At 39.1% G+C, this 12,661-nt stretch overlaps 1 protein-coding gene and 1 non-coding gene across 2 annotated transcripts in view; one reads left to right on the plus strand and one right to left on the minus strand.

Annotated features, from left to right (window-relative positions):
- The window catches only part of LOC124622251 (protein unc-13 homolog C), a gene marked incomplete at its 5' end in the record, with an annotated part of 692,708 nt that overhangs the window by 128,263 nt on the left and 551,784 nt on the right, over positions 1-12,661 (minus strand). Inside the window, one exon of the mRNA XM_047147909.1 lies at positions 9,562-9,728. Coding sequence (XP_047003865.1) covers positions 9,562-9,728 — 167 coding nt within the window. The remainder of the gene's footprint in view (positions 1-9,561; positions 9,729-12,661) is intronic.
- Trnat-ugu lies at positions 4,575-4,648 on the plus strand. The gene has a single exon. It is a non-coding gene; the product is annotated as a tRNA-Thr (tRNA).

Consider the following 12,661-nt stretch of genomic DNA (forward strand, 5'->3'; position numbering starts at 1 on the left):
GTGCAATCTCATGGTTTAAAGTTTACGGCACCTTTTTCTTCTGCGAAAAAAACGTTACAGGTTACGTGTATCTGGACATGCTGGAAAATTGGCTCATGCCACAACTGGAGACCGACAGCGCCGACTTCACCTTTCAACAGGATGGTGCTCCACCGCACTTCCATCATGATGTTCGGCATTTCTTAAACAGGAGATCGGAAAACCGATGGATCGGTCGTGGTGGAGATCATGATCAGCAATTCATGTCATGGCTTCCACGCTCTCCCGACTTAACCCCATGTGATTTCTTTCTGTGGTGTTATGTGAAAGATTGTGTTTAAACCTCCTCTACCAAGAAATGTGCCAGAACTGCGAGCTCACATCAACGATGCTTCCGAACTCATCATTGATGGGGACATGCTGCGCCGAGTGTGCGAGGAACTTGATTATCGGCTTGATGTCTGCCGAATCACTAAAGGGGCACATATCAAACATTTGTGAATGCCTAAAAAAACTTTTTGAGTTTTTGTATGTGTGTGCAAAGCATTGTGAAAATATCTCAAATAATAAAGTTATTGTAGAGCTGTGAAATTGCTTCAATCATTTGTAATAAACCTGTACATGTTCACACAGTTCGGAATACAACTCTATTGCATGAACACTGGCTTACACCATATCATTTGCATAAGCTACATGCACACTTTATCTATGGAAACACACACACACACACACACACACACACACAAAGAGAACACACATACTCATTCTCTGAGGCCTTTCTGTGGATTGTGGCTTATGCTGCTGGTTTTTTTTTCCCAAGGCTTTCACAGTAAGGACCTTCTTCAGACAGTTTACAAACAAATATTTGGTGTTATGTTGTTGTAATCCAAGATGCCTTCCCAAGTCATTGCTAACAAAGCACCGAGTCACAAAAAATTGCCAATAGTATTTGCTACCTACTATGTCAAAAACTCATTCTTATCCTCTGCAAGGGCTCAGATAATCTTTCACTAAGACCTGAAATGATTCATTTCTTCCCAGGATTCTTACAGGACCCTAAAAGATAGTATTTTTTGGTCTCCTAACCAAGCTTTGTGTATTGTGCATCACATGGCAGTGAATAATCTGTTAAGTGCAAATTACCAGTTCCAACCCAAACCACATGTTCCAACATGTTTGTTTCTTCTTTTCAACAACCTGCTTTCAAAGCACCCACTGAACATGTCATTTCTATGGTGCATCTACATCTACACACTAAGGGCAACAATCACTTATGGTACTGTCTAAAATTTATGACTGTTCCACTTCCCCCAGATACCTTGCTGCTTACCACTAATGCCCTCCCTACATATTAATATACCCCACATATGCAGGGTGTAAAAAAACATTTTATACAAAATTTTACAAAGTTTAGAGAGCTTTAACAGAAACACTTTCTTTACAAAATATAAAATATCACAGGTGTACCCTTTTCCCGTTAAAGACCCATGAAGGTTCCAAAGCTAGTGATCTTCAGAATGTTCAGACTGTCATGTGATAAATATTGTTTTATAGATGTTGCTGAAAATGTCATCTGTTTGCATTAATGCACAACTGGCATCTGCATGCTAATGACTGTCTAGGATACTCAAAACAACCAGGTGTTTCACAAATAATATCTTCAGCCAAAGAGCAACCAGGACTTCTGGAGTGTCTATCAGTGTCTCGTACCCAAACATTTCATCTCTGCTGAGAGATAAAGTTAGGTATTTAGATAAAAGCTCCTTTATTTGTTCCATTTTTTATGACTGAATTAAATTTGATATCGTTGCCGCTTAGAAAGGCAATGAAAAATCAAGAAGACTTGTTCTGTTAAAAAGTGCAGTTAGTTTCTCTGCTTTAATAGTGTATGCTGCTTTCTGTTCACTAAATATTAATGTGTGTAATATGACTGTTTATTTTACTCCTACAGTGGCTATAGGCCCAGGAATGTTAATAAAGAAACAGGCAACTGTATTAGTGTCAATTAGCCAATCTAAACATTGCATTTGTGGGAAAGATGAGACATTTGCTGAAACTGTCCAAGTATTTTTGTGTGATGCATTTGTAAAATGTTAACTGATGCTGTATTTGTGAATTTCAAGTGAAAGGAAACATTTTCCTTTAAGAACAGTAGAACAATATGTGAAATATATAGAGCTGACGGTGAACGGACACATTACTGATGAACAAAATGGAGAGAATTACACCTGTTGGTCATACAAAATGAAAATGATACTAGTAGACACTGATTTGTGAATAAAATTTAGCAAATACCAAACAATCCAAGAAGAACTTCGAGAATTATATGCTCCAAAGGACAGCCTATGTCACACTATGTAACTTATACAGAAATTATATTTCCCACAAATGAAAAATCGTGAATCTATGGAAAATATTCTATGACTTATAAAATAAAGTGCAGCTGATCTAACAAAACTGAAGATAGAGTTCTAACAATGACTATTCTATGTGAACCTCCAGACGAATGGGATGCAGTAGTTACAGTTTTGTGAAATTGTCCATATAATGATTTCAACTGAATGGTGTTTGCTTGCTGAAGATGCCAGGTGTCATGACTATAATGAAAATGAACATTCTGCATTGTCCTTGATACCAGCAGTTAAAGGTGCTGGAAAGCACCATTTACTGAACAACGTGAGAAGAGACAGTAACAAACTAAGAAACATGCATCACAAAAATCGTACTTTTGTTTGTTACAACTATCACAAACTTGTTCACATGTCCAGAAATTGCCCTGAAAAGAGGAAATTTAAAAGATAGTAAAAGAAACAAGGTGCTGTTAGTACAAATGTTACATTGAATAGTGACAATTGGATACTGGATTCTAGAGCAACTCAGCACACAGTTCCAAAAGAAAATTATTTTTCAGTTGTTGATAAAAAATATTTTAGTTGAAAACCTAACTCTATGCGATAGCAGAGAAACCAAAGCTGTGGAGAAGGTTAATGTGAGAGCAAAGATAATTATCAGCAAAGAGCCTGCCCACTACACATTCTACCTGCCTTCTGCACTCCTGCTTCTTTCTCTCTCTTGTCCATTTCCTCCTCCCCCCTCCCTCTCTGCCCATCCCCTCCTTCCCGCCTCTTTGTACATCTCTTCCTCCCCCTCTCTCTGTCCATCTCCTCACCCTCTCTGTCCGTTTTCTTCCTTTCTCTCACTTTCCACCTCATCATCCCCCTATGTCCTTCCTCTCCTCCCCATTTCTGTCCATCTTCTCCTCTCCTTTTCTCTGTCCACCTCACCCTCCCCAATCTCTCATTATCCATCTTCTCCTCCAATCTCTATCTCTGATCAGCTGTGCCCATCCACACATGAAGCCTTTGCAAGGCATGCCAATACTACACACACAAAACACACACTACCCTCACTATCTGTCCATATCTGTCCTCCCTCTATCTCCCAGACCTCTATCCATCTGTCTCCTCCTGTGTCCTACTCTCCCAACCTACTTCCTCCTGCCCCCCCTCCCCCCCCCCCCCAATCTCTCTGCCCTTCTCCTTTTCCCACAATCTCTCTGTCTACCCCCATTTCTCTATCATCCCCTCTCTTCCTATCCATTCTCCCCTGTCCTCCCTCCTCCATCTAAACCTTCCTCTACCCATCCCATCCTTCTACAAGCTGTGTCCATCCACAGCAAAACAGGTTGATGATACTCCCACACAACACGCATGTTGTGCAGGACTGCCTACATTCCAGGTACTAAACCAACACATTTTTGCCCATATCTCAGCTCCTATGCGATGTTGGAGGTACTAACCACCAGAGTACTGACACCCATTTTTTAACCTTCATGCAGGACATACATATACACATGCTGCTGTATGTATATTTATATATAATATGTAGACATGAGCAGATGATAGTAGTTCAATAAATATACTGAGAAACGGTGGATTTAACACATAATCACCAGATCTTTGGCATCGTGAAATGACACGTCAGTAAGAGTGTCCTCCCTCTATCTCCCAGACCTCTATCCATCAGTCTCCTCCTGTGTCCTACTCTCCCAACCTACTTCCTCCTGCCCCCCCCCCCCCCCTTCAAGGATGCAGTCCTGGGATGAGACTGTGAAAAAGGTGAAATAAATCTGTGCGATGGCTATCTGATGAGTAAACTGACGCAAGGTCTATATGAAGATGGTATCTGTTCTCGAAAGAACAGATACCGTTGACGACTGTGCAGCTTCTCTAGAATGAAATGATTATTAAATCAAAACCCTTAGCTGCTGACAGGTGTTGGCAGCTAAGGGTTTTGATTTAATTATCATTTCATTCTAGACAAGCTGCACAGTCGTCAATGGTATCTGTTCTTTCGGGAACAGATACCATCTTCATACAGATAAAGGCTACCCGGCCATTGATCTTCTTCTGTGTGAATGCGCACGCTTTGCCTGAACTCTTACGGGATTCGTCCGCTCAGTCTGGCACGAGTAATGAGTGAATGGGCAAATATCTATTGGAAACACTATGAATGTAGGCTGTGGACAGTTGGGAATGTGGGTCTCATGGGAAGTGTGCGAGGGATAAGTCCCTGCAGTCGCGCTATCCTCTGTGCCCTTGGTGGCTCAGATGGATAGAGCGTCTGCCATGTACGCAGGAGGTCCCAGGTTCGAGTCCTGGTCAGGGGACACATTTTCAGCTGTCCCCATTGATGTATATCAACAACACTTGTCAGCAGCTAAGGGCTTTGATTTAATTATCATTTGACACAAGGTCTGTTTCTGAAAACTGTGTCACAAAATTCAAAGGAATGAACAACCAATTTAGAGCTTGTTCATAGTGTTCTCATGGGACCTACTGATGTTCCAAGTTTGGGAGGCAATAGATCTTTAATTAAACATCATGAATGATGCAAGCAGATACATATTTGTATATTTCTTCACAAATAAGTATGATGTATTTGAAGAATTCAAGAAATGGTTGACTCCAATGGGAAATCAAATCAGTAAATACTTCAAAGAGAATCTGCACTCATGATGGCCTACCATTCTGTTCGCACAAATAGTTGCAGTTCTGTAAGTCTTAAGAAATTTGGCATAAAGTAACTATGATATATACACTACAGAAAAATGATATATCTGAATGCCTCAATACAAGATTAATGAATATGTAAGCTCACAGTTGCTAGGAAGCAAGTTACTAAATATTTCTTGGGATGAGATGGTGTACACCAATGGCACACATAAGAAATCATGTAACAAATAGGCAAAATCTCCATTGAAATAGAGGACAGAAAGACTTTATTGAACTGTGCAATGATGGGGCACTACCAGTTTCAAGTATTGATGCTGCGAAGAAGTAAATAGAACATTTGAGCATTAAAGAGGAATTTTGTGGATTTTCAGATCAGGAGGAGAATTTGGAAGAAATGTTTCTATTAATTGAAGGTTATAGGGAAACAGTGGAACACACTGTAACTTTGCAACAATGTTGCACACTAAAATAAAGAATATAACAAAAGGAAAAATGAGACTAACTAAATGTCATCCAATGATGCTTTGTTCAAAAGAGAAAGCTTATACTGAAGATGCACAAACAAATTATGTGTGAGGAAGGTACAATGAACCACTATTGTATCATGCAACACTTAATTCTGATAAGATACTGAATGGATAGTTGCAATGATTGAAGGCATTAACTCCTTGGTGTATTGGGACGCATGGGAATTGGTCAAGCTATCATCTGGTGTAACTACAGTAAAGACAGATGGATATTGAAAAAGAAGACAATTGGTGAGAAATCAATCTTTAAAGCTTGTTTAGTCACAAAGTAAAAGGCATAGACGATAATGAGATTTATGTTCCTGTTTCAAATTTTGAAACAACTTGTCTACTGCTAGGAGTTAGTGTGGTGAAAAAGTGGCATATCAATCAGTATGATGTGAAGAGTGCATGTTGCATAGCCAATTAAAGGAAAATATAACAACAAAACACTCAATTATTGACAGAATTATTTAACTGGATAGATAAAAAGTCTACTCAGCAAGCAGTGGCAGAACACACACATAAAAGACGGTTGTAATTGGCAAGCTTTGCGAGCCAGTGACTCCTTCTTCATGCAGAAGGGTTGAAGGGGAAGGAAGAGGGGTGAAGGAAAAGGACTGGAGAAGTCTAGGAAAAGGGGTAGATTTTGGGAAAGTCACCCACAACTGTGGGTTAGGGGAGACTTACCATACAGGATGAGAAGGAAATGCAAAAGGTAAAAAATCTTTGAGATTGTTGTTTTAAAATCAAGCACATGAGCTTGCATCACACATGTTAGAAGTGAAATTTGAAAACAACAAATATGGAACAATTAATCATTCTCAGAGGTAGTATGTGAATTAACAACTTGGCAGAGAATGTTAAGGGAGCCAAGGAACTAGTGGATACTAAACCAAATTTCCTTGATGCGACGTGTGATAATGAAGTAAAAAAAGCTTCCATATAGTGAGCTTATTGGTAGATTCCCTTACCTTCCACAAATGCCTTGACCAGACATAGCTTTCTTGGTGCCAAAGTTCTCAAAATATTGTTCAAAATTTAATGTGAATCATAGGAATGCAGCAAAAAGGGTTCTTATGTAAGTGAAGGAAACAGCACATTACAAATTAAAATATTATCCCATTGGTCAAATACTTGTAGCATTCGCTGATGCTGATTGGGCTACTTGTATAGATGCTCATAAAAGTAGTACCGGATATGTGATAATATTGGTGGGATTTCCAATATACTATAAGAGTATGAAATGAAATTGCATTGAGCATGATAGAAACAGCAGTAGCCTGCACAAAGGAGGTATTATGGATGAGAGAGTTACAAATAAGCTTGACCTGAAAGAAATGATTGGATAGTCAACACTTGTGCAGTGTGATATTCAAGTAACAATTATACACTCCAAGAATCATAGAGATAAATCAAGAACAAAACATATTTCCACAAAGCAACATTTCATCAGAGAGAAAGTAATTGATGGTACATGTTACATTCAGTACATTTCAAAGGATAAAAATAAATGCAGAATTCTTAACAAAACCACTAAAACAGAATATTTGTGAATATCAATGTGATAAAATGTTACACAATGAGACAGTTGAAAATGATATACATGATTACAGTTTACTTTTCGATAATAGCTCTTATATGTTCTGCTTTTGTAAACAGATTTTCTTTAACAATGCTGTTACTTAAAATGGCAATGAAAAGTGAAAAAGCTTCCGTTTTCTTAAAAGTGTATTTAGTTTCTCTCTTTTATTGGTGTTTCTTTCAATAAATATTTGTGTGTTAACACAACTGTTCGTTCTATTCCACCAATCTCACTCAACAAAAAGAATTCTATAACAGTGAGGTCGGGAGAATGTAGTGGCCATGGTACTGGTCCATTCCTCCAATTCAACAATTGGGGAAATTGCTTCACATTTGAAGGTCAGATATATAAAGAGATCACTGGAATGGCTATAGGAACCAGTGTGCAACACTTGGAGGGTATTTACTTGGAATTTCTGACACTCTATCTCCTGTGTGATTTTGATACAATGAGGATATTCTTATTATAGGGACCAATTGTGAAACTGAACTGTTGGGGATCTTGGAGTCTCTTAGCTTAGTTTCAGTAAAGGCCAACTCCATATTACAGCACACAATGAGCCAACCAACATAAAGTAATATCACATCCAGCTCTAGTATTATTGACTCTTCTGAAAAATTACAAAGGAGTGAACCGCTCATTACTGTCCTGTGCCCATACAGACTGCAATAACCAACTTCTTCGGCACAGTTATGATATTGTTGACATCATGCACAGAACTGAAGTGCACTCTACCTAACATCCTATTTAGACTGCCTAGAAGAGGTTCCCTACCCCTTTCCCACAAACAAACCTCTATAACAAGCTGGTTAGAACCTACGTTTTTATTAAATTCTTTGTTGCAAATTCTAGATTCCTAGCAATCTGACTTCCTAAACCTTCTTATATTTTGAGATCCACCTATTCCTGTTATCCTCCTCCTCCTTTTCCTCCATCTTTTCTTTCCTTGCACAGGGTTAACAGGTCTAACAAGTTTCTTCCACATTTCCTGATCCAGCCTGTCATACGCTGTCAGTTGTTTTTCCATCTGTTCCTCTCAGATGCAGTCCATCCACCTCTGCTGCAGCTTTATTCTTTCTGTGAAGTCTTCTGTGCACTTAAACAACTTTTACAGTTTCTTGGGTTTTCTTAAATGGAACTCAATCCATTCTGCTGACTCCTCACATGTACCTCAACATCTTCATCTCAAATACATCTAGCTCATTCCACTGGTTCTCCACTGTGGCCCATGTCCCCATTCCATGCAATAATGATGGCCTTACAAGTCATCCCCTTGACTTTGAAATCTATAATTTTGACACGATATTTCAAGCATCCTTTTCTAATTCCTCTATCCTCTTTGCACTCTGTGATCTATCTCAGAATCCAAATTTCTATTATTTGCCACAGTTGATTAAGATATCTGAAGTGCCCTACCCTCTTCAGGCTTTCCCTATTCATCAGGGCTGTCACCTTCCTCATTTCTGAAGATTAAATACTCTATTTACCTTCTGGTTATTTCAAGTCCATGTCCTCCAGTGCTTACCTCCAGTCTTCCAGTTTGTACTCCTAATCATTTTTACTGTAGCTAAATAGCATGAAGCAAGGGGCTTGATCTCAAATTCCTCCTGATGGGGCATTGATAACCAGATCACAGTTGCAGGGACTGAGCGGAGATCTCTGATACAAGACTACGAAAATTGGTATCCACTCTGTCATGCCAATGCTCCTTCTTATCCTTGTTCTTGCATTTTCATATATATCTTGTACAGGACATAATACAACTCTGGTATTATCTCCAAATTTGTTGCCAAGGCACTCTATTACATGTTTTCTCTAGATTTATAAAGACCTCATGTAATTTATGAGTCTTCAATTGTTGTTTTTCTAAAAGCTGGTAGAGTGTGAAGATTGCTTATGCTGTCCCTTTTCCTGGCATAAATTCAAACTATTACTCTCCTACTGATGTTTTTCTATTATCTTCCCCTAGACACTCATGGCAAAGGCACCAATTCAATTATGCTTTAATCATAAATGTGTTGTTGATTGTGTGTGTGTGTGTGTGTGTGTGTGTGTGTGTGTGTGTGTGTGTGTGTGCACAATGCATCACCAATTGTTTTATATTTCTTGTCATAACTTCTAAAGTTAATGAATAAGAGCATTTTAATCAGCTTATTAAATATAATTTGGTATAAGAGGTATCACAGAAAAGAGAAATCATTAAAAATGTATTTTATGGTGATCTAAAGTGGACAAGAGCACTGGGCATAGCAACTAGGTATGCAACCTCAAAGAGATGGTATTTCTGATTCTTTCCTGCATTTTTTGATGCCCACAACATTATGCTTTGAAAATCTCTTCCCTCATCCAACTTCTGTTCCATCACAAATTTTCTCAGTACTTTGTTGATACAAAAATTATAATAGCATTTTATGGTAAACTTTACTGAACATTTCTCCTTATATTTCTCTTGCTTAGACATAATACAAAATTTTACCTTGTTGCAAAAAGCACTGCCAGATCATCCAAAGCAGAGTTTAGATTTTGTTGCAACTCTTTTAAAATGTTGGCTGCATCTTCTTCAAGTTTTTCACCTCCCATCGATTCAAACATTTTTTCTAGTTGTACACGCAGTTGCTGTATGTTATTCATCAGTATGCAAGCCTGCAAAACAGATATGTTGAAAAATTTAACTACTATCACCATGCTCATTAATTTTAACTAAAATGATAACAAAATTACTAGAAGTTTCTTTATGATTGTGCCTGCAGTGAAACATATATCTCAAGAGGACATTGTAAATAAGGTTCCAGTATCACTGCTTAAAACATTTATTGAGTATTACAACAGCTGTTTTGCAAGATTTCCATTTTCAGGTACAACTACATTGTCCTGATGCATATATAAGACCTACTGTGACTGTACCTGGTGACTCTTTTAGTTATATTTCATGTCACATTCTAAAATATCAAATTCAAGTTGATTTTGTGCTGTTTTATACAGTGTGGCATAATATTTTGATATAATACTGTAGATATTTCCTGTAATTTTTGACAGTTCACACAACAGATGTTTTATTTTATGTAGTAACAGAATATATATTTACTTTATATTTTTATTTTATATTTACTATGTAAATATGAAACATCTATGGCATGAGCCATAAAAATCACAGGATATATCTGCAATATTATATCAAAATATTATGGCAAACTATATAAAATGGTACAAAATTGATATGAAATCAATATTTTAGAATTTCACTTGAAATTTAACTAAAACATTCATCACGTACAGATGTTATATATACACACATATATAAATGTTATATATACATTGGGACAATGTAGACATCCTTGAAAATGGAATTCTTCTGAAACACCTGTCATAACACTCAGACATATTTGGTCTATAAATATGTCTGCTTGTGTCTGTACATGTGTGGATGGATATGTGTGTGTGTGCGAGTGTATACCCGTCCTTTTTTCCCCCTAAGGTAAGTCTTTCCGCTCCCGGGATTGGAATGACTCCTTACCCTCTCCCTTAAAACCCACTTCCTTTCGTCTTTCCCTCTCCTTCCCTCATTCCTGATGAGGCAACAGTTTGTTGCGAAAGCTTGAATTTTGTGTGTATGTATGTGTCTGTTTGTGTTTCTATCGACCTGCCAGCGCTTTCGTATGGTAAGTCAGATCATCTGCAGCCATTGAAATTGAGCATGTCGTGCTCAGCTACATGTTGTGACACTGGTTATTCAGTTCGTTCTGCACAACAGTTTGGCAGTGGCAATTCATCCTGATGGACAGCTGGTTGATAGTCATGTGACACAAAACACTGTGAAATGTTTGCATATGATATGGCTGCTGTCACAGTTGTCACAGCTTTTGAGGGGGTAGGATAAGCTTGTGATAGGACTTCAATAGGAAGTGCTGGGTTGGTAGATTGTGTAGGTCTTGTAACTTGGTCTTTCACAGGGATATGATCCCTGTGGTGAGGACTTAGGAGTGGAAATGGGAGTGGTATATGGATGAACTAGGATATTTTGTAGGTTGGGCAGATGATGAAACACCACTTCATGTGGGGGAGGAAGGGCCTTGGATAAGCTATCCCTCATTTCAGGGTGTGACAAGAGATAATCAAAGCCCTGACGAAGAATCTGATTCAGCTGTTTGAGTCCAGGATGGTACTGGGTGATTAGGAGGCATTTCTTCATAGCTGCTTCTCGTGGGTGGTGCAAGGACTGGTGGTCGTTGGCACAGGAAATACAGGAAATGTTTGTTTTTGTGGACTAGGTCCGGTGGGGGGGTAATGTAATGCTTGTTTGTCAAGGCCGTCGTGAAACCATCAGCATAGCTGGTTAAGGGAGTTTTCATCCCTGCAGATACGTTGTCCATGGGTGGCTACACTATACTGGGTTGGGGGGTGGGGTTAGTGTGGAAGGGATGGCAGTTGTGAAAATGGTGGTTTTAACCAGGACAGAGGTGTGGATGGAGCAATCAGAGAGGAGGTGGTAAATGTCCAGGACGATGGCACGTTAGGTTGATGAAGCACAGATGAAGTGAATGGGAGAGCAGGCATTAAGTTTGTCAAGGAATGAGGATAGGGTGACTTGTCCCTGAGTCCACATCATGAAGATATAAGTGAACCTAAACCAGACTAAAGGTTGGGAGCTTTCGCAGGTTAGGGATGTTTACTCCAGATGGCCCGTAAACAAGCTGGCACAAGAGAATGGCATGAAGGTGCCCATGGCTGTGACACAGATTCGTTTGTAACGTTCCCTTCAAATGGAAAGCAATTGTGTCACTTTATAGTTGGTAAGGTGAATAAGGAGTGAGGTGTGGGTTTGGAGTCTGAAGGACATTGGGAGACGTAGTGTTCGATAGTGGCAACGCCATGGGCATGAGGATTGTTGGAGTATAGGGAGGTGGTATCAACAGCAATGAGTGGAGATCCAGGAGGTAAGGCATTGGGGTGGTGGAGAGTCAGTGAAGGAGTTGCTTAGTATCTTTGACATAGAAGGCTAGGTTCTGGGCAGTTCTTTGGAGGTGCTTGTCACCAAGAGAGGAAATTCTTTCAGTGGGAACACAACAGCCAGCTGTAATGGGATGTACAGGATTGTAGTGTTTGTAGATTTTGAGGAGCATGCAGAAGATGGTTGTGGGGGATGTCATTGGGGTGAGGATGGAGATGGACTCAGGGAAAGGTTTCTGGGAAGTGCCTATGGAGCATTTGTCTGCAGGGAGGACAAATAGGTCAGGATCTGATTTCAGGTTGTGTAAGGCTGTCCTTTCTTCCACTGAAAAGTTAGTGTTCTTATGAAGTGACCTCAGGAAGGATGTTGACGCCAAGTTGGAGGTAAAATTATTTATGGCACTTTTATTTTCACAAGTCCATCTTGATCACAGATTTCTTTACACTTTATTACAGGAAAAAGCCAATAGAACCAGAGGGCAAGAAGTTTATGGTTATGTCATTCAATGGTGTGTTTTCTGACAGAATTGCACAAGACTTCAGAAAAATGAAAATAAAAATTGGGCTTCAAAAGAAAGGTACACTTGCTCGTAAGTTACGGCACAAAGTTGGCAATGACAGCAATAAAT

The sequence above is a fragment of the Schistocerca americana genome, chromosome 7, assembly GCF_021461395.2.
Source record: "Schistocerca americana isolate TAMUIC-IGC-003095 chromosome 7, iqSchAmer2.1, whole genome shotgun sequence".
Classification (NCBI taxonomy): domain Eukaryota; kingdom Metazoa; phylum Arthropoda; class Insecta; order Orthoptera; family Acrididae; genus Schistocerca; species Schistocerca americana.